Below are 23,816 nucleotides of genomic sequence, written 5' to 3' on the forward strand. Positions count from 1 at the left end.
AAAAGAGAGTAGAGGATGGTTATTTTCGTTAAATTTAAAGATTACTACAGCTATTTACTTACGTGCTCAATCGTAGGCCGCATCATCACTTACCATCAGGCGAGATAGCGGCTAAAAGTCGGTTTTGAAATGTTGTTGTGTAATAGTGCCAGTCACATTACATGTTACTAGTGTATTTTTACATCAGTATTATTTTTTATTCTGGTTTAATGCAACATTTCATTACCAGAAAACTGGTATCATTACTATTTCCCACATACACTAAATTCCGCTCAATGGTTGTATATTAGTTACTCAATGTTTTGATACAAAAAATGTCTTGATTTGTTGACTTGATCGTCTAAAATCTTTGAATTTTCCTACTAAGACAACAATGTTTTTTACCAACAAAACTCTAAAATATTAATTGCCTTCATGTGAAAAATACAGCAGGGCTGGAAATAACAGGAAAAATTAAAACTTTCAGTACGTACAAAAGGTAATAATTTCCACATGATTTATGCACAATGCGCATTGCATATAAAAACACGGCTAGTCGGAAATAATGTCCCGCGGTGTATAATCATGTTCACGGTGCAATTAGATGTCATTGAACTCTCATATCAAGTATTTAATAATATATAATCCTACATGAATAAATGAATAAATGATAAGCAGTTAGTGCTGTGGTTATGGGATCAGCTGCTGTACTACATGTCAAGGGTTCTTTCAAGAGTAAATACCACAGTGCGTGTAGTGCTAGGTATGTTTAAATCTGTGTCTTGTTTTTATTTTTGCAATGTATGTCCATAAGAGTGTTTTTCCACCAGAGATGTGCTATGTAGCTAAGAATAAGAATAAGAATAATTTATTGGTCAGAAATGCTATGCTAGGCTAGCTATGCTACGAAGATGTAATAGCTAAGCTGTGAGACTATGTTAGCGTTTCTACTAATACTAAGCTATGTCGCTATGCGAGGAAGATGCTCAGATCGAGTATGCGATGTATCGATAGTAGGGAAACCATCCATGGCACACATCCATAGCACGAATCCTATAAAAACATAGCGTAGTTGTCTCTTCCTGTGACTTTAGGTTCGGGGGTCCAAGCGCACATAGTTTATTTAAAAATATATTTAAACCACTGGTTTAAAACGTAAAACACAAAAATATCTCCAAAAACAAGTACTATCATCATCTCCACTAATTACACGTTATCATTATTCTTTCTTAACTTTAACGACTTATTTTCCATTAAGTTAAGAAATAGCATGTCCGTTATACCAACAAACTAAGTGTAACGCCTTAATTATACGAAATAGACATAAAATTGTCGCTATCTAATGGTCAAAACGGTTTAGCCATAAAATAGAATTTATGACTTCGTAAATGACTTGACTTTGTACACCTGTTGCGGCTCTTTGGTTTTCTTTGTTCTCTAATAAGAAAATAATGTTATATAGTTTTGTTGTCAAAAAGTTATTGTTTGTCAGACCAGACCAGATCTCATGGTAGCTTTTACTAAGTATTGCTTCCAAAAATACATCTATAAGACATTACCCGACTTGGAAATCAAACCCAAGACGAGACAGCTCTGATTGGTTGGTTCTTTCACGCCGGTAAACTAGCAGAGGAATAACCTGAACGTAAGCAATCGCCGCCGCCTATGGACACTTGAAACACCAGAGGCTACAAGAGCGTTGTCGACCTTTTGGGGGTTAGGAATTTAAGGGTTACTTGTTCGGGAATCGGGGATTGGGAAGGGAGGGAATTGGGCCTCCGGTAACCTCACTCACACAACTGGAGAACACAACGCAAGACGTTGTTTCACGTCGGTTTTCGATGAGGCCGTGGTATCACTCCAAGTCGAGCCGGCCCATTCGTTGCGAAGCATGGCTCTCCTCTTGTCTACTAAAAAGGTAAAGGCTGCTTTATACGTAGAGAAATCATATTAAAATCCATTTTTTCTTATAAATAAGTTAAGAAGCATTTATTATATAAAAATTCGACCCCAAACATTCTCTCGGGTAATATAATTTTGTTATAAATCTCATATAATTCGCGCAGGTAACAAGCTAGGTCACAACATGATTTATAGTTTAATATAAAATACCTAGGTTCCTGTGAGGTTATAATATTGTATTTACTAAATTGTCTTTTTTACCTTGACCTTTTTTAGGGGGAAATCATCCAATGACTTCTCCCGCTTTGGGCGAGGCGAGAGGGAGTGTCAGACTCTTACTGACTAAAAACCACCCCGTTCCTACTCCTGCTTTTCGCCGGAGCCCCGGTAAACCCGCTAGGTAGTCCGCAGCTCCGGATTTTTGCCTTGACTTATATCATATACTAGTGACTCTAGCGGTTTCAGTCGCTCTGCTGGATCCTATTAATCGTAGCGAGATGATTTATAGCTTTGGAAATTACTTTGCTAGTCCCATCCCAAGAACTGTGATAACTCCAATCTCGATTTTAAATGCCTGCTGCTTCCCGCACGGAGAAACTTTGTCTGAATCCAAAAATTGTCGTTTCGGTTCTAGGTGTCATGTGTACGCATTATACTTGTAAACGCACCTACGACACAGGAGAAAATCTTAGAGTGGGACAACGTTTTATAAAAAAATATGAATATGTTATCCCTAATGTACCAGTTGTGTGCCTGTGTACACTTTGACAATCACCCACACTCTCTCTTCTCTTTTTCATACAAAAAACATATTACAAAAGTCACATCAAGCCACATAATAGCCACATAACAACTAACCTTTTATTAGCTTAGCATACAATAAAGCACATACATAATCATATTGTATTATACTTCTATGTAAAGAATAGAGACATTTACCCACACGATCCACGATAGCGTCCCGCCTCATTGCCGACAGACAAGTGACCTTGAACTCTACGACCCACTGATAGGCTGTCTAGGGTTGGCAACCGCGAAATTGTTGAAAGAAATTCGTCTGTGGATCTTTTTGAAGGTTAACAATTTTGTCCTAAGGCGGTGACATCACATTATAATAGTTGGGGTTATACCACGTGCTATGGATGTGTGCTATGGACGCGTGCTATGATGTGTGCTATCGATGGTCGCAATAAGTGTAGCTATGTGCAGAGCAGAGTACCTACAGCAGCTACTTTACGGCGGCGCTTCTTCATAGCACATCTAACTCTCTATAGTATGACGGGCCTGATTCAGGGTAGCTATTATATCCTTGCAGTAAGAGTCTGACACTAGCACCTCTCTAGCTCGCCCAAGGCGAGAGAAATCAAGGTACGCATGATTTACAAGCCCGCATCGTACGCAAAAAAGCCAACAGATTTCCGAGTTTGCGCATTGTATCATAGCAACTCATACAACTGCATCCACTGATCGCCCCGCTACATAGCCTACTTTCAACGGAAGTGGTCACATAGCTCTTCGTAGCACATCTCTAGTGAAAAAGCACCCTAAAAACGCAAGAAAATAACACAAAATAAACTAGTACAGGAAATTAACAACCCTAGCTAGGTCTAGGTAGTCTAGAAACTGCTGTACTATGCGCATTGCGGTTTATAACAATGCAAGTTTATTTCTGTTACTGAAACATTTTACAGCCAAAGTTATTTATGAAAACTTTTCAGAATTTTATTGCAAAATTAAATATGTTTACGACCCACGTTCTACGTTTTACAAAGATAAGAAAAACAGTATTTATGTTTTAATTCATAAAAATGTAAAACCTTTTTTGTGGAACTTTTTATTTAAGTTACTCACTGTCGGTTTACTTCAGCATTTGGCATGAATATTTCAGTTACAAATATAATTGTAAAGCACAATATTTCAAGCTTAAATCTTAAGTAAGATTTATAAACTATAATTTTAGATTTGTATTGTGTTATTTTATACATAAATGAGAAGTTTAGTATATATGCTACTAGCTTCTGTCAGCGGTTAAAAAGTATTCTATGTGTTATTTGGGAAAATAATCTACCCCTGTTCCAAATTTCATCCCGATCCCTTCAGTCGTTTTGACGTGAATGGGTAACAATCATATACATAAACTCACAAACTTTCACATTTATAATATACGTAAGATAAAATCATACATCTGCCTACCCTATAAAAATAAATTATGATATCATCATGTTTATCTCTAGAACAATAACACTCAACGAATGAGACACACCAAACATATCACATTTATTCAACAAAGCCAAAATAAATATCTACACAACACCACAAAACAAAGTAAAAAGATATCTCTATATTCACAAGTAAATATTTTCAGCTAAAATTCAACCATGAAATGAAATACTTACTCTGAAATATAAGTTGACAACAATAGCCTAATGTAAACTTGCGTAGCAATTTGCTACATTTGCGTAGGCTCTCGTAGGCTTTCGTAGGCCTTCGTAGCAAAATTATGACTACGGTGCTACGAGCAACAGGGCGTTGTGTTACGAAATTATTATGATATCCAATTATTTTTGATAGGCTCTATTTTGTTGGTTTTTCATAAAAGTATATTCACGCTTGTTTTTGTTCGAGAGAGTAATCATCTTAACGAGAGGGACTCGTCTTAAAAATAAATCTTTCACGAATTTTCTTTCAGTTATTCTACTTGAAGTAATCGCGAAAGAATCCTAAGAAATTATAGTTAATGCTACAATTAGTTTCAACTGTGCATTGTTTATAATAACTATCTACTAATCAGTATGTCGGACTGACTGACATATTGATCTATTAACGCACAGCCCAAATCACTGGACGGATCGGGCTGAAATAGATTTATTATTTCGATATTTTTTGTAATAATACTCATTGGTTTTATGAATATTATATCAATTATTTATTATTCTCAATTTGCATTGGTTATTCAACAAACTAGACTTATATCTCTATACCAGGGCTGGGCTTTTTTTTTTTTTTTTTTTTTAGTTTCGGTAGGTTCCTGTTTTTGATTGGGCGGGAGGAAACGCCCGGGTGTCATCACTGCGAAGACCGCCCGGAGGACACGGTGGAACACACGGTTGCGGTCTGCCCTGCGTGGGCTGAGCACCGCCGTGCCCTCAGGGAAGTGATCGGCGACGGCGACCTCTCGCGTCCGGCTTTGGTTCAGACCATGGTGCGGAGCGAGGGGGACTGGGATGCCGTCTCCTCCTTCTGCGAAGCAGTTATGCTAGCTAAGGAGGAGGCGGGACGCGTGAGGGAACGAACTTCCTCACGCCCTAGCCGACGCGAAAGACACTCCGGGCGTCGGGGATCGCGTGACGATCTCCGGCCACCGTAAGTGCGGGTCTGCGGACGGCGAGCAAGGGTAGCTCGCCGCCCGACCAGAACCAGACCCGTGCGTGCGGCGCGTTGCGTTCCGCGCGCGCCTCAAAGAGCCATCAGACCACCACAGATGGGGCCCAGTAGGGCTGATGCTTAATCCGGAGCTGCGGACTACCTAGCGGGTTTACCGGGGCTCCGGCTCGACAAGCAGGAGTAGGAACGGGGTGGTTTTTAGTCAGTAAGAGTCTGACACTCCCTCTCGCTTTGCCCTGGCGAGAGAAGTCATTGGATGATTTTCCCCCTGAAAAAAAAAAAAAAAAAAATACCAATTTTTTTAGTAACAGTGTAACAAACATACAAACGACTGTTGAGAGGCTGTTTTTCGATATTGAGTTATATATACATCATTCGATGGAGAAAAATTCGGTAATTCCGAATATGTATAAAAATTTATATCGAAAAAACATCTCGCTTGGATCGATCAACCTTTCAACCGTCAATATGTTTCCTTATAAAAAAGCTATTCAATGTACGATACAATATATCACTCTTACAAATCATCTCGTGTCTAGCAGCTATTCCTATTGGTCAGTATAGGTTAATGTCGGTCGACATCAAGGCTAGCTCTGAGTTATAGGCGCATTCCTAACTACTTAACTAGTATAAGCTAGTCAGAGGCTTTTAGGCGATATCGTTATAGCTTTGTTACAGAATTTATGACAACATACATAAAGTAACGACATTTGATCCTCAACGAGGTAGGTAGATGAGTACATTTTCAATAGAACACCTGCTTTTCACTTGTATTGTTATGGGTGCCCTGAAATGATCCCCACACTAGATATTTAATAGGGTGTAAGCCTATAGCCATAGACCGAGAACAATTCCAGGCTCTGTGATCTCACTGAGAATTTAAAAAACGCCCAAAAACTAATAATAATATTTTTCCCAACCCGGGAAGGCTTCAACCCGGGAAGGCTTCTTCAAGTCAGATGACTGAACAAGCCACAAGCCACTAAACTGAACTTGACTGAACGTTTGATGCAGTGGCTGGATAGGTGGCAGGTGGGGCTGGCAGTGACTGTTGTTTAGCGGTTTCAATCCCCACACGGCACAACTCTTTGTGTGATCCACAAATTGTTGTTTCGGGCCTAGGTGTCATGTGTATGTGAACTTATATGTTTGTAAACGCACCCACGACATAAGAAAACATATTTGTGTGGAGCAATGTTTAAAAAACAAGCCCGCGACACCTAACCAAAGAGATAGTTCGGTTTTATAACAATAATTTGCTGTCTCATTACACAGAAAAGTCAAGAAAAATACAACAAAAAATAATCCTAATAGCAAATTATTACCCGCTGACTACATAGTTTCGATGTTGGCACAAAATTCAAGGCGATGACTTGAAAATTCAGTTGTACATCTATTTCTTCGCGTGACTTGAGACTCTTGGAGGCTTTATGATAATGTTACTGTTAACAACTATCAAGGAAATATAGAAGAAACACGATTTTGTACTAATTTCATAGGTAATTATGTAATTTTCTTTATAATTTCATCCCTATAGTTTACAAAGTCTTTTTTAAGCGTTACTCCATACTAGAATTTTCTCCTGTGTCGTGGGTACGTTTACAAACCGTGCTGTTGGTTATAGAACTATCTTCTAATCTTGAAAACTCAGACGAGGTGATATCGTGGTTCATCTTGAATCTCGATACTATAGTAGGTAATTATTAGTCTACTATTAGAAAAGTGTCAAATCAAATAAAATAGAAAGGTTTTTTTTCATATTTCTTCGTATGAACATTAACTTTTTGTAAAGGTATACCGCATTGCGTTCATTTTTTCTAACAAAACCTGTTCGATTTGACCTAGAAGTTGGAGACAGACACATCAAATCTCGTTGTATCAGACCTTTGTCGTCCGAGTAATAAAATTTTACGTGTTCCAAAATAAAATACAGAATATTTTAAAAGTTAAAATTATAAGATAACAAAGCTATATCAATATATCAATTAGAGATATTATTGTATTACGTACCTATGTAACTAAACTTTAAGATATTAAAATATTATCTAGCAATTATTCTTCGTAACCTCAGGTTAGGTTAATTATTTTATGAGTTCTACATTCATATTCGTAAACTGGAATCACACTATAAAATATACTTTAAATATCATACTTAAAGCTTCATCATTCAAGCAAAAAAAAAGTTTTAATAAGAAAAATGTCTTCAAGTTTCCATTACTAGCCAAAACCAGACCAGACAGCAATTTGTCTGTGATTCAGATTTAATGTTGTAACTTAGCTAATGGCCGTAGTTAAGTAAGAACATGAAATTAAACAATAAATACGCGACACGAATGATAATTTTATTTAAGTAACTTTATATACGTAGACAACTTAATTAAAAGTTTTCTTTTAAGTGCAGATTATATGAATATACTGAAATGTTTTTGCAGAAAATTAAGAATGTATGTACTACGCGAGTACGGGACGTACTTTTTTAACTTTTTGTTGCTTTTTCAACTGTATGATATACTAGCTCTTGCCAGCGGCTTCTTCATTCCGAGTCCTTCTGTAGTTCTTGCGTAAAAGAAGAACAAACATTGTTACTAACAAACTTTCACATTTATAATATTTGTAGAATCTACAAAGCTTAACTATAACACCCATTCCACACTATTTTTATCCTAATATCTTTATTTATACAGTCGTTTTAACGTCACTAAGTAACAAACATCCTTATTATTGCTTTTATATTATCAAGCACCACTAATAGTTTCAAACCAATCTAAATAATTGATTAGCAAACGATATTGTGAACCTATCACAAATCACACTACTATTATAATGTTAAACTTTGTCTGTTTGAATGTTTGTCCGCCAATCACGCTGAAACTACTGAGCGCATTTTAATGAAATTTGGTATACAGACAAGGTATGAGCTGACTTAGATGACAGGATACTTTTTATCCTACGAGAACGCAGATGAAACCGCTGGCAGAAGCTACTTAGTTCTAAATTAAAAATAAACAGGATTGTTCTCAATTTATAAGAATACGTAAGATCGTTATTTTGGAAAGAACATAATCACAAACACACCTTCGGACGAGAGCTTAGTATGACGTCAATTATTTGAAGAAGTTTACTGAAGAAAATGGACATCCCACGCGCTATTTTGACGCACATAAAAATAAATTGGAAAGTAAATATAGTGAATACACTTTTCTATTTCTTCTTGTAATCGTTTTTTGGTAGATATTGCTGAATTGTTATTTTTTCCTTAGAGAGATAGAAATAGATTTACAAGTATAAATGTTTTATTGATTATACATAATATATGTATAGGGTGACTGATAATTAGTGAAGGATATTTAAACATGGTGATTGTACTCATGATTACTAACAAAACAACAAAATTTCATTAGCACGCGCGCGTAATGTTCCTAGGAACTAGTTTTCCGATAACGCGAACGTGCGGGCGCCTCGCTGCCAACAACTGATCATGGGAAAGCATGCGCGAAATTTGTATATTGCGCGCGTTGTTTTGTTATTGTAATAAAAATAAAACTAATGAGTATACAAAAAATATTTCTTTAGGAAAGTTGTTTGTAATCATGAGTACTATTACGTGTTTAAATATCGTTCACTAATTACCAGTCACCCTATATACATAGTTACTGTGATTAATCAGTTATGTATGAAATAGTACGACACAACTGTGTTTCTTACACAGCTCTGATTTGGAAACCTTGGAAGTCGAAGGATTTTTCACTAGCTTAGCTAGCCAACGATAAATTAAGAATTAATACAAACCTACACATAACCAACACAAACTGTAGCCACAACCACATAAACGCTATCTAATTACGATCAGTACTTTTATCACAAAATCAAATCAGCTCCGTGGACTTCGGCAAAATTAATCTCATCGACAGATTCGCTTCGGAGATCCCCTTGATAGATTAATGGTCCATACGGCGGATTATACAACGGTATACACAACAAGCTATACAGACCAGTATAAATTGAACTCCCAATGTTTTGAAAGGTCATACAAAGCGAGGTCATAATAAACTGGATTTGTACAGCTCGATTTGTTACTGTGTGTACAATATATCGGTATCCACAACAAGCTATACAGACCAGTATAAATTGAACTCCCAATGTTCTGAAAGATCATACGAAGCGAGGCCATAATAAACTGGATTTGTACAGCTCGATTTGTTACTGTGTGTACAATATATCGGTATCCACAACAAGCTATACAAACCAGTATAAATTGAACTCCCAATGTTCTAAAAAACTATATAAAGCAAGACCACGATAAACTGGTTTTGTATAGTTTCATGTGTTACTGTGTGTATAATCGATGTAGAAAGTATCCAGTTTATGCTGAGAGGATTTATTTTGATAACTAATGTTTGGTTTAAGGTTTTACTCGCGATTTTAATACTTTTTTTTTTTAATCTCATTTTTATTTTGCCAGACACGGAGATCGATTGTGTTTACCCTTGTTATTGTAGTTGAGTGCTTTGAAATCGATGTTACACAGATACATAAATAGTGCTAAGCACGTGATTTGGAATTGGGTAAAGTATTATTAAGGTTTCGTGTTCTCGCGTCTCGGCAACAATGGGTTGCAATCGGGCGGTATATTTTGCTAAAAAATGGACCCATATTTTAAAGTGGAAATACTACAAGTAAACACTTTCGGTAACCTTAGTATGAGTTTGATTTACGTTTAAAGTAAACGAAACGGGAGCCCGTTCTGTGTTTTGATTGGTTGGCTTATTCGCACTGGCCAATCAGGGCGCAGAACGTGCTTCTTTAACCTAAGAATACTCATGACCCAAAAGAAAAGCCCAGTGTGTAATGTTCACAACACTAATTTTACAACTATATTGAACTTGCAAACGAACAAAACCTGAAAAAAGCCCAATAATATTTTGCCCGACCCAGGAATCGAACCCGAGACCCCTAGCCCAACAGTCGCATTTACAACCACTCGACAAACGAGTCAGTAATTTTGTAACTCCTTAGTTCTTAAAGGTTACATTTAGTATTTACGCACTATATTATATTATATGACCGAAAAATACTCTGATACAATTTTATATCATTTTTATCGTATCCTAAATCAGCGTGGGATCGTTGAATCGTACCATAATGCGAATGTAATGGGCGTATGTCGGGGGTTCGAACCAATTATATTACAACCCTCAAATAGTAACATAGTTTCTCAGACTGTTTGTTACACATGGTATATATGTAGTATGTTATCTAGATGTAAAAGTTTCTGTTAATGGAGAGAGCATCAATGTTTATCATACTGATATTACCAACTTCATTCAACCAGTGCTATATCTGGAACTAAATCACATCACACTAATATTACAACTGTGGAAGTTTATATGTTTGGATGTTTGTCTCTCAATCACGCTAAAATTACTGAGGGGATTTCGATGAGATTTTGGTAAACAGACAGGGTATGACATGATTACTTGAGTGATAGGATACTTTTTAACCATTCACTCGGCATATCTGGCGAAGCCACTGGCAGAAGCTAGTATTACATAACTACTATTACTTATTATTAAACTTAAATTCTACTTCGGAATAGACAAAGGTTTGCTCATTACACATCAAAACTTGTATTTCTTTATACAAGATACAAATTTTAACCTTACTAATTTGCAACTAAGTACGAATCAATGAATGAATTTTAATTACAAGTAGTTTTGACGAGTCATCTCATCATAAATCTTCTGTTATGTTCTTAATCACATTATAACAATACCATATTATTTTTGAATTATAAACTGAACTAGCACAATAACTGTAAACTCTTGACTGTGTACCGAAAAAAAAAACAAACATACTTCATTCGACCCGAATGCACGTGACACGTAACCAATTAATCAAACGAATACATAATTAATTACAACGAAATAAAGTTTTCAAATCAAACATATTGGGTTACAAAGATATTTATTAAATCAAGCTTTCATGTGGCATGCACCATATTTCACCAAAATGTCTTAGATCGGGTCTGCGGACGGCGAGCAAGGGTAGCTCGCCGCCCAACCAGAACCAGACCCTCAAAGAGCCATCAGACCACCACTGATGGGGCCTAGTAGGGCTGATGCCTGAACCGGAGCTGCCGACTACCTAGCCAGTTTACCAGGGCTCCGGCTCGAAAACTGACTTTGACTGCACGGTTGGCGCAGTGGCTGGGTAACCGGCTGCCGCGCAACGTGTAGCGGGTTCGATTATCGCACGGAGCAACCATTTATATGATCCACAAATAGTTTTTTCGGGTCTGGGTGTCATGTGTTTTAGAACTTGTATGTTTGTAAACGTACCGGCACAGGAGAAAATCCTACTGTGGGGGAAAGTTTAAAAAAAAAAAAGTAGGAGTTGGGACGTGATGGTTTCTAGTCAGTAATAGTCTGATACTCTCTCTCTCTCCCCTCGCCTAAGGCGAGAGAAGTCATTGGATGATATTCCCCTCAAAAAAAAGCGTATTAGGTAACAAAGATATTTATTAAATCAAGTTTTCATGTGGCATGCGCCATATTTCTCGAAAACGTCACTAACATATATTAGGTCCGTGAGTGTTTCCAATCCAAGCATTATTCGTATTGACCTTGCGTGTGTCCGCACTATTATTATCTATTTCGCATTTTATCTAACAATGTATTGCATATAAATAACTTTAATGTGTAGAAGAAACTGCCTCTTTGGTCGTATGGTCATTACTAGGTTAACAAGGTCAAACAAAAGATTATTAGGACTATTTTAAGTGGGGAAAATCATCCAATGACTTGAAACCACCCCGTCCCTACTCCTGCTCTTCGAGCTGGAGCCCCGGTAACCAGAGCATTAGTGGAGTCCAAATTGTATATGGTGATGCGTAAGTATTTTTGTAGTAATAAATTATAGTTGTGGTTAATAGTAGTGTGTAACATAGGTACTATAAATATTGATTATACTTACTGTAAAAAATGTATGACAAGGGCACGGACCAAGAGTTCGTGGAGAATTAATGTAAATAGAAAAAAATAAAAATGTACATATCTACATATGTACATTTTTATTTATTTCTATTTATTTTTATTTCTGGTTGGCATTAGACTCACTGATATCGTAACAACTTAGGTCCTGTGAGGTGAAACACACAAAATACTAGATAATTCTACAGTACTAACATAATAAATAAATGCAAGAGTATTGAGTAACCAATAATAAATCTTCAAACCTATATACACGCATCATCGTCATAACCACTTCTTTTAAAGAATAATAATACCACATAATGTTGCGTAATGAAATATAAAGCCACCTGAACCACCAAACCAAATCAATTACAAGCCGAGACCGAAAAATATAAACCGCATAAATCAAATCCATTGTCCTCTAAAATATTAGCATCACAACACACAAAATGGCAGCAGGCAGCACAGATAAAAAAAGCGTTCGTTGATTTTTGGCGCTTAAAAAAAATAGAGTAAATAGACTAGGGTGGTGCATTCGGTGCATTGTGATGCCAATCAGGATTGGCGATGCAACGCACGTGCTCCAAATTCGATGCGGACTATATCGACAAATCGACATGTGTAGTATGTGTATCTATTCTCTAGGTACTCCGGTTTTGCGTGGTTGCTATTTTCCAGTGAATTTGTTGACTATTGTACTTTTTATACAAACTTTACAATAACAATAATTGACAATAACGAAAAGTTTTATTTATAAAATTAATGGTAATGTTTAGAATATTAGATCTACGCCTACAGATGAACCCCTAGCGTGATTTGAAAGTAGTTGACTTCCTCGATAAACAGTTACGTGAGTAAGATGGTAATCAGAACAACTAGTTTTCGGATTTTGGTTAATCATCCATAATGGCAAAAGGGATCTGGTTTTTTGATAACGGAGGACACTTACACAAGGAGCCTAGTTCTTTATTTTTATTTATTTATTTGGCTTACCACTCTTTATGGATAAAAGACTAGGGAGTGGGGTAAACAATTTTGTACAGAAATTGAATTGCAAATGCACATATTCACTTTTCATCCGAGAAAAATCTCACGATCTTTATGAAGTATCTAAAGCTGTTCAAAATCTCTACCCAGTCGTTGTCGAGGTTTACTACTGATATTTTTATAAGGGTACTTCTCTAGAGTATTTATGGGCAGACGTGCTCCACCGTAGGCCGCATCATCACTTACCATCAGGTGAGATAGCGGTCAAACGTCGACCCATTAAATGTAAAAAAAAAAAAAAAAAAAAAACCAACACGGGTGTAAAGCGCACGTGACTGTTGTGAAATTGAAATCGTTTGTAGGGTTGCGTGCTTTATATTTGTTTTGCAATTGGTACGCACCCGACTTGGGAGACCTTATTTTAAAGAATTATTATGTATGTATGAGGGAACGTAGATATTTAGGAGAATGTAGAGAAAGAGGATCTGCTAAAATTAAAGTCTCTGATATAAGTCAAGTTTGAAATCGCCATCCCGCCATTGAGCAAGCGTGGTGATTAATGCTCAAACCTTCTTTGTGCCAGAAGAGTCCTTTGGTCAGCAATAACCATTCTGTTGATGTATATGTGTGTGTGACATAAGACAACCTACTACTAATATTGTAAATGCGAATGTTTGTGAGTTTATTTGATTATGTGTATATTTGTTGCTCAATCACGCCAAAAGAGATGAAATCTGGAACAGAGGTAGATTATGACCTAGAATAACACATAGGCCAGGCAAAGCCGCTGGCAAAAGCTAGTTTGAGAATAAACTGCGTATCTGTACGTGTACCAACTTATTATTGTATCATAACCTATATTCAGAAGTCCATTAAACTTGCTCATAACACGGTCCATTTAATATCAATATTCTCTTCTATTTCGTCCCAGAAATAAATGTACCAAATAATAGCCAATGATACAAATATAATTCGCAATAACAGTACCGAATCAATCATTTTATGGTAATGACCATATATTGTATTGTGGGTTGTATATGACCATATTAGGGAATATTAATGTCCTATGTGACCCATATTGTAATGAGTTATGAGTTGTGTAGTAAATAAATGGCCTTTTTTGGGTATATTAATTTTTTTTTTTTTTTGGTAAATTCTTGTTGTTGTACTGTTCTTAAGACTGTTGAGCTTAAGCTTCTAAGATCGATGCATAGTTCAGATTATGTTTATTGATTTATATCGATACTGCTTCTGGATAAAGATATATATTATGTATATAGGTTAGCAATTTAACACGTTTTTATTATGGGAAATACTTTTTTTTAATTAGGTGCCTCGCTGTAGGATTTTCTCCTGTGTTGTGAGTGCGTTTACAGACATATAAGTTCCCATACATATGACACCCAGACCCGAAACAACAATTTGTTGATATCACAAAGAGTTGTTCCGTGCGTGAATTGAACCCTCTATCCGTTGCGCGGCAGCCAGATGCCCCGCCACCGCACCAACCATGCAGTCAAATAATACTGTCTATAATATTAAGCCAAAACTTTTAACATAAACCGCAGGTGATATCGGGCACCAAAATTTAAAATCCTATAAAAAGTCCTATGCTCGTTTGTTAATACTCGAATTACACAAAGGTATTAATTTAACTAAACTGATAGTCGTTATGCATTACAGGACACAACTGAATACATTATTCGTGTTGGATGCAAGTACGTGGCTTTGAAAGCGACTGCATTATGCAGGAGGCAGTATCATGCTGTATGTTTTATTCAAAATAAATGTTTAAGCATATTTTCAGAAGGTATTTTCCAAAAAATTTAAACTCAGCGCCTTGAGTCTCAAAGGCGGCTTTTATCTTGGGAGGAAAGAAAAATATCCCCTGATGATTTTTTAATAAAAAAAATCCTCTATAACTTAAAAAAATCGTTAATAACAATTACAACAAAATATTCTCGTTTTAAAGGTAATCAAATTGCCTTCCATGTGACATATGCTACCAATTAAAGAAATACTTGTATCGAAAAATATTTATTAAAAAATGAAAAAGAAAAAAACGGTGGTGGTTCCGTTTCTTTGCTCCCGTGAGCTAGCGTAATTAATATCTCATTAGTCGAAAGGTTAGAAAGGCTTAAACTAACGGATATATTTATTTCTATGTATTTGAAATATCTTTTACTTATAAATAAAATACTGTAAACATATTTAAACTATGCATTATCTTCCTGCTTCCTACAGGAACGAAACCACCCAAACTAATTATAAATTCTAGTTAAAAATTTCACACACTAAATTACGCTTACGCTACCCCCCGTCCATAGCTTACAGACCACATAAATTGCACAATTCCATTGAAATCGTGCGCACGTGACGACAAACTGTGTGTTGCCATACTCCATTAACTACACCCCTACCGACTAACACGAGCATTTTACACAATTCGGGGTAAAATGTGTCAATTCTATGGCAAACATATTCACCAATATAACTTGAGCTTACCACCCTATTGCTTTGTATTAGATTGTGGTACAATGAGCAGTTTTGAGGGGTCTTAGTAAATTGGTTTTTGTTTCAATGGGAACCAAAAGCGTGGTATTCCCATGGGTGATGGTCTCAATAGTTTATGGCTCCCAAATTGTAGTCGCGTAGTTAGAAGTAAAGTTGGATTGATAAAGTTCTTCCTTCCTTTTTGAAAGGGGTGTCTTATGTTGTATCTCTAAGTGCGTGTATAAAGTCATACAGTAATACATGACAAAATTAAGTCAGGCTGAACGATGTAGGAAGAGTCCCTCTGTGACTCGAAACTAGTAGAGCTTTTCTCATATATTTACGCGAGTAAACCGTTTTTAGTTAATTTAGTATGATAGTTATTTTAGTGGCACATGATGACGATTAATCACTCTTTGAAGAGCAGATATATACACTAATATTATATATATTTTTTTACTATTAACAAGACACCCACAGTTAAACAAAGACTATATTATTTTTAGCTTATCCGACCTAAAACTAGGTAAAAGTTAGGGTTATTTTAGACCCACTGAGGTATCTTTAATCCCAATATTATAACCAATCAAAAACCAGAACAAAGCGTATATTACTTATTTACTAGTCTAAAGTTTGAGTCAAAATTACCCCGTAGGATGAAACAAAGCCGATTTTACGGTATTTTAACCAAATTTTATAAGTCATTCGTAGATATTAAAAACTACTAAGTTACTTGTTTACTTTAAATGTGATCGAAACAGTAAAATGCAGTAACTTCATCGCATGAAATCGCATCGCTGCCACAAACTTGCACAGAGAATGCAAAACGACTACACATATGTGTCTGTTCACCATTTGCAACCAAAACAGGCGTGATAACATTACACTAAGTAAATTAAAAGCTGTAGTAATTTACACCCCCATACAACTACTTTACCACATATGGCATTATTCTATGTTCCAACTTGATATACACTTACACATCAAGCTAAACATAACCAGTATAAACTGACCTAAGAATGTACGAAAAGATCATACAAAGCGAGACCATGATAAACTGGTTAACAATTGATGTGTCGTCGTGAATACAGTCAAGCTACACTATTCTGTCACATTCATTTATTAGATTTACAACCTTATTCTTCTACTATAAGGTCGAAAATCCTTTAATAGATTGGGGTAGCTTGACGTGCTGTTAACTGTGCGGTACATCTGTCCACGCGTTTCGAAATAAATCAATTTCACGCCTAAAACAACATGTGTTCGATAAATAATATTTTTATAGCAATAATCGTTAGTTAATTAAATTGGTAACACTTTGAATAAGCCATTAATTTAGTGGAGGGTGTTATTATGATGTACGGTAAGTAAAACTGATGCGAGTCGCTCCCAATCGGTCGATATTGAAGTCATTCGGGAAGCCTATGTTCAGCAATGGACGTCTTTTGGTCTTCCAACCACCACAGTTGCAGCCCAGTAGGACTGATGCCCGACCCGGAGCTGCGGCCACTAACATAACGGGTTACTAAGGCTTCGGTTCAAAGCAGAAGTAGGAACCAGTGGTTTTTAGTCAGTAAGAGCCTGATACTCCCTCTCGCCTCGTCCATGGCGGGAGAAATCATCGAATGATTTCCTCCTTCAAATAAAATCAATTCAGCAGAGTATTTTTAAGACATTTATGTAACATAAGACTCATTACATATTAAAATTGGGTGTTACATTGAATATGCACCTGATGGGACAGGGTGGTCCTTCAAATAATAAATAATAACTGTAATGCTGTGTTAATTGAATTGGTAGCACTTTAAATAAATTATTACAGTAGTGGAGGGTGTTATAATGAAAGATGCTTATCAGAGGATCGGTTTAAGCTGACCAGTGTTGTATTTTTTTATGATTTTTTTATAATAATAACATAAAATTAATATAGATCTTGCATGATAGTACAGTAGTTGACTCTTTTAATAGAACATCTCCTATTTATTAAATAACAAAGAATAAATTAAAAGAAAAGAGAGTCAAACGGCTCTTTTTCAAAAAATCAGGTAATAAATATCCCTAAATATATATGCATAGTATATGCTGAAAACCGCATCAAAATCAGTTCAACCAAACCCGAGATAATTGCGCACAAACATCCATACTTCCTTTTTTGAAGTCAGTTAAAAATAAACTCTACTTTATTACATTCCAAAACCCTTTTCCATTAAAAACATTATCTGAAAATATGAGCACCATCTTTTAATATAAATTCCATTTATTTCAGTAACGTACGCCTGCAACATTCAGTTATTTTAATTAAGTCCACTGAAAACTGAAACGCCCTGAAATGGCGGATGAATGTGAAACGCAAACAGTTTTCGTGAAATGGATTGAGCTCCAAATATTTCAGTGTGCATTTCAGCGAATTCATTTTATGTGAGCTTAAAAATGTGATATATTTGAAATTGGTATTTATGTATGTATTAACAAAATTAATTTCTGTTTGTAAAATCATTTTCTTTTGCGTAATGTCTTTCCCTAATTCCGTTTCAATTCTTACATCCTTTTTTCGCTTCATAAATAGTCATCAGTCTTATCATGCATGCTCATCAGTTAAGGGTTAAGGGTAATTTTAATTTGGCCCTTCTTTAATATCGTCAATCTGGTTTCTATATTTCTGTCTTTTAGAACCTAAGGTCATCAATATTTGTATAACATTGTCACGTGAAATGTGCACTTTAAATCGCTTTTTGACACATCTAAACAGATACCAAGCTTATAGTCTAGCTAATTGCCATAAACCAGGCATAGTTCTCTTTATATAATTACTAAAATGTTCAAAAATTGCGACTTACCATCAAAACAAGCATATTTTATATACACGACGCCGGGCGTCCACCTCTTGGCCGGAGGAAAGTCTTCGTACAGCACGAAGTTGCAATGATTCACGCCTGTACACCTGAGGACAAAAGAATAAGAGCTTTAGAACAAATTGCCAGTAATTTGTTACTAGTAGCAGCGCGACAATCGCCGCGTCGTGTGTCGCGAAATGCTGCTCATGAATATGAGCCTCTAGCATGGCTTAAAACTAGTCGAGTTCCTTGTCAAACAGTTACGTGCGTAAGTCAGTAACATAATAATTAAATTGCCAGTAGCAATTCATTAAATTACTCCTTACTTTTTTGCTTACTATATTTTGTGGTCTGGAAATATGTTGAATAGGATGAATAGTTGTATGGGCCATTTAACTTTTACCACGTGGATAACTCCACGGAGCGAAAAGCTGAGTGAAACTTTTTTTGAGGAGAAAATCATCTAATGATGGATAATGCAATGTCAGACTTTTACTAAAAACCACCCTGTTCCTACTCCTGCTTTTGAAGCTGGAAACTCTAGTAAACCTGCTAAGTAGTCCACAACTCCGGAGCTGTACGAAGCTACAATACATAAATAATCATACACATACAATCACTACCGAACGCTACCAAATCTGACTGCCACTGCCTTTAGTATTCAGTTCTCAGTCTAAACAACTCTGGATCTCTCTCACATAACTCACGAACCATATCAAATACATTAGAGAACCTAAACACATTAATCTTAAAGTAATTCTCTCATATTAAGCTCTACAAGTACATCTTAACTAAAGTGTAATGTTTGCCGTGACGTCGCTCTGTAAGCACTTTAATCACACACATTAAGTGCGAGATCTACTAATACGACATCTTAAGTATAATTTATTACAGTGTGATCGTGAACAGCGAAGGAAAATATCAAGAAGAAAGCCCGGCTTATAATTTGTAATTATAAGTTTGAAATTGCCAACCCGTGGCAATTAATGCTCAAACCTTCTCTGTGTGAGTGAGAAGAGGCCTTTGGTCATCAGTGGGTATTTATAGGTTGATGATAATGACGATGTCGAAAGTCAATGTCGTAAGTCAAAGTCAAAGTTTTTATGTGGACCAGCCAGTGGTTACAGATATGTTTCAGGTTTGTGAGCGTTCACTTTGCTCCATCAATCAGGTATACAATAACGAGTATGTGTGTTGCAATGCAAAATCCTCCCTCTAAAAAGAGGTTATCAAAACAAGATTGAATTACTTTTTCTTTTAAACATAAGACTTGTTCGTCATCTGGCGAGTGTCAAACTCGCGAGTGGTTATTATAGTCTAACATAGCTGCAAAATTAAAAGAAACCTGCGCTATTGAAGAACATGCGAATTTTACACTCGTCCGTTGACGAGCAAGTCAAACATAATAACCAAAGTAAAACAAAAGATTATTGAACTTATGAACTACATTAGCTCAGCAGACAGATGACGAGGGTAGTCGAAAAAGCGTGTGCTGTGACGTCACAAAGACATTGTTATGAATTCATATCACGTATGCGGTAATATAATTTCTGTGTAATTTCGTTTTAATTTGGCTTTGTTAGCTGCTTTTCTGTTTACCTAGATACAAAGAAATACTATTTCAGAAGGTCTATTACGAAACAAGGTTACCAATTACTTATTATTAACCTTTAGCTATCTCAATTAATGAAATGAAACAAAAAAACTAATGCTTTCTGAATGTTACGTGTGTTCAGTTAATCACCGTACTCTAAGTATTTTGTGACACTATACAGAATGCTTCCAAAAACCGCAAACAGGTGACGGTAAGAAACGACGATTATTATCCAAAAAATTAAGGAATTAAATGTTTATTTTGTGTAATTATAGTTTTAATCAACTGCTTAAGGCTGGTGTTGTATGAATAACACGAAAACTAAAACCGTTCCGTTAACACCCTGTACATTTCGCTGATTACATAGAGTCAAATTATGTAAATGCAGTAATTGAAAGTTAAAAATTGAATATCCAAAAATACACATAAAACATTCATTACAATTTCTTTTATAAAATTGGTTTTAAATTTCTATGAGTGAGCCTTCTGAATAAAATTTACCACTAGCCCTGTTAAATACATTTTCATGTTAAAACACAATTACTTAGAAATTAAATTCTAATTTATTATAATCTTAATTATAAACGGCGTGGAAGCAGCGATTTTTCACGTCAACCGTTTATTAAATTATAAGTTAGGCTGTTGGTAACACTAGAATAAATAAAAGTCTATTTTTCAGGATTATTTTCTAGTTATTTTTTAATTAACTTTGAAACGAGCACCTAGCTTTACTGCCGGACAATTCAATTTGATGTTTTAAAAATTCCTAATTAAGGATAGCTTTACTGTCGGACAGACTAACGGATAATTCAATTTGACGTTTCAAAAGCGCCTAATTAAGGATTAATTGAAATAAAGTTTGGACGTTCTATTTTAGAGAACATTATTTGCCTGAAAACATAATTAATAAGTCGGATTACGTTACCAAAAGGATAAGTTAATTTAACGTGTTATAAATATACCTAGTTTTGACCACATGGGGACATTACAAGGATGCTTTTCCACTGATACTAAGCTATGTAGCTGTGCCAGTCACGCTATTAAAATGCGTAACTCAAGTATCCGATGTATCAATAGTAGAGAAGACATCCATACCACGCATCTTTCCATATAAAAAACATAACTTAGCTGAGTCCATTTTCACCAGTGCTAAGCTATATGTACCAATGAATATGATTAGTGGAAATCAAACGCATCCACAGCAACGTAGCGTAGCACATCACTGGTGGAAAAGCAACCTAAGTCCCATGTAATATGATTCAAGCCTATTACCATAATATGGTAGGTATATATCATGCACACATGGGACAGGAACTTTTTCTCAAAAAACCGAACTCAAAAGACCTATCTCTATCAGCTAACCCATGCAACCATTACACCTTTGTAACATAAAACTAATTAGTTACGTAATTATAAATTTATAACTCTCTGCTCTCCTGGGCAAACGTAATTATTTCAGGATTAAAGGATTTCTTTAGCCAGGAGTATTTTATGGTAGGCATAACTCATGTTTATAGCTGTTTCCATGATTTATAAATATTATTTTGTTTGCTGTGAATGTAGTTTTCATAATTACATAGCCAATTAGGTTGAATAATTACGACACGTATTTAGTTTCTGTTACGAAACTGAGGACTTATACGTTAAATGGTGTCACTAATATTTATATTCACGTAACGTAACTATGGACTTCTATTTCTATAAGTTACTAGCTTCCACCAGCAGTTTTGTCCGCGTTGTCGTGGGATAAAAAGTATCCTATCACTCAAATCAGCCCATAACCTGTCTGTATACCAAATTTTATCAAAATCCGTTTAGTAGTTTCAGCGTGATTGACGGACAAACATACAAACGTCCAAACAAACTTTCACAGTCATAATATTAGTATGATAGTGTGAAAAAAGCTTCTCCAGCCTTCTAGTCTATGCACGGCTGATACTTTATAAATTAGTGTTCCTCAAAAAGCAACCGTATCGCACGGAAAACTACAATCAAATCAAGATTGCAGACATCGCTAAAATGTAGGTATATAAAATAGCCAACAAAACAAACTGAAAATGCTTAGTCAACACTAAACACATCGCAATTTCCCCTCTTGACAAAACAGCGACTATTCCCCAAACATAATATATCTTCGATCACTCCTTCCTGCCTCTATTCACTGACTGTACAATATATTTGATCAATAGCTAAGTATATACGATTTAGGGCCCCGTTTAATGTTGCCAACAACGAAAACTGCATTCAAATTACATCATGCATAGCTGATAACATCAGTTAATATCTACCTTCGCCCCTGCTATGTGTAGGGAAGTGACAATGTTACGATTGTTTATCGATATCGATGTGTGGTTAGGCTGGTCGGTGGTTTTATTGTACACAATAAAAAACCTCATTCAACTGTATTCTTTATGCATTTACTTGAATAATGTTTCTTCCGTCTAATACTAAATCTAATCTTCCAAGATTCTAACCGTTACAAGAAGAAGCAGAATTAAAACCTCCTTCAACTGTGTTCTTTATCCATTTACTTGAGTCTTGTTTCTTCGTAACAATATCAAACTCAAAAACAAACAATACAAGACATCGATAACTTACAATCTATACGAGACGTACATCACTAGCCCTCGATACCGGTACCTGCCGACATCGCACCATTTTGAAGTAGGAAATGACTGGCGAGTGGCGAGTGCTCTTCACTGATTAATGACATTTACCACTCTTACATGCCTTGATATTTGACAGCTATCTGACAAGATGGCCGATAGAAGATTTATTAATATCCATTAGTCAATTTGCTGAGTAAATAAATAACTATAAGTGGTTCTTAAAGGTGTACCTCCCATATGTTAATAAAGTCACTGGGGTACTTATTTCGTGTTGTCTAGTGATTCTCGACCTAATCGAGAATAGAAGACTAGTGGATTATCTAAAAATATTAGAAAAAACTGACTTAGCTAAGTCAGTTTTTTTTAATGTGCTATGTTTATTACATGGAATTAATGATACTTCTCTGAATTAATGATATATTCCATATTATATGGATATCTTACCTGCTACCGATATATCGCATACTTGTGCTTTAAGCATCTTCCTCGTACAGCTACATAGTTTAGTATCAGTGGAGATGATGCCATAGTTTCACAGCTTAACCGTTACATCTTCATAGCATAGCTACATAGCACTTCTCTGGTGGAATAACACCCCTTGACGTACACACCGGGCACAAAACGTCACGAGCAATTACCATGTATGCAGCACATTAAACGAAATAAACCAATAGAACCAAATAAAATGTATGCACAACTCATTACACTGTCAATCAATAAACCCTTGATAAACATCTAAACATAAACAGCCCTTCGGTTTCACCTGGCTATTACTATAATACAGATATAACAAAACCAACTTACATTTGCAGTTGGAAAACGGCGCTAGTGTTTTCGACAAAAATGCTCTTTATACTATTTAAGTGTTTTTTTTTTATGAAACACGCCGGTAATCGAGCTGACGTATCACCTGATGGTAAGCAATCGCCGCCGCCCATGGACACTTGAAACACTAGAGGCCTTTTGGGGGTTAGGAATTTAAGGGTTGTTGGGGATTCGGGGATTGGGAAGATTGGGAAGGGGGAATTGGGCCTCCGGTAACCTCACTCACACAACGAGATAC

The 23,816-nt window shown here is 36.0% G+C and overlaps 1 protein-coding gene across 1 annotated transcript in view; it reads right to left on the reverse strand.

The window, feature by feature from the left end:
* LOC118273271 (uncharacterized) overlaps nt 1-23,816 on the reverse strand; it is a 145,331-nt gene that overhangs the window by 43,415 nt on the left and 78,100 nt on the right. Inside the window, exon 3 of the mRNA XM_050696328.1 lies at nt 18,554-18,657. Coding sequence (XP_050552285.1) covers nt 18,554-18,657 — 104 coding nt within the window. The remainder of the gene's footprint in view (nt 1-18,553; nt 18,658-23,816) is intronic.

The sequence above is a fragment of the Spodoptera frugiperda genome, chromosome 1 (genome assembly GCF_023101765.2).
Source record: "Spodoptera frugiperda isolate SF20-4 chromosome 1, AGI-APGP_CSIRO_Sfru_2.0, whole genome shotgun sequence".
Classification (NCBI taxonomy): Eukaryota; Metazoa; Arthropoda; class Insecta; order Lepidoptera; family Noctuidae; genus Spodoptera; species Spodoptera frugiperda.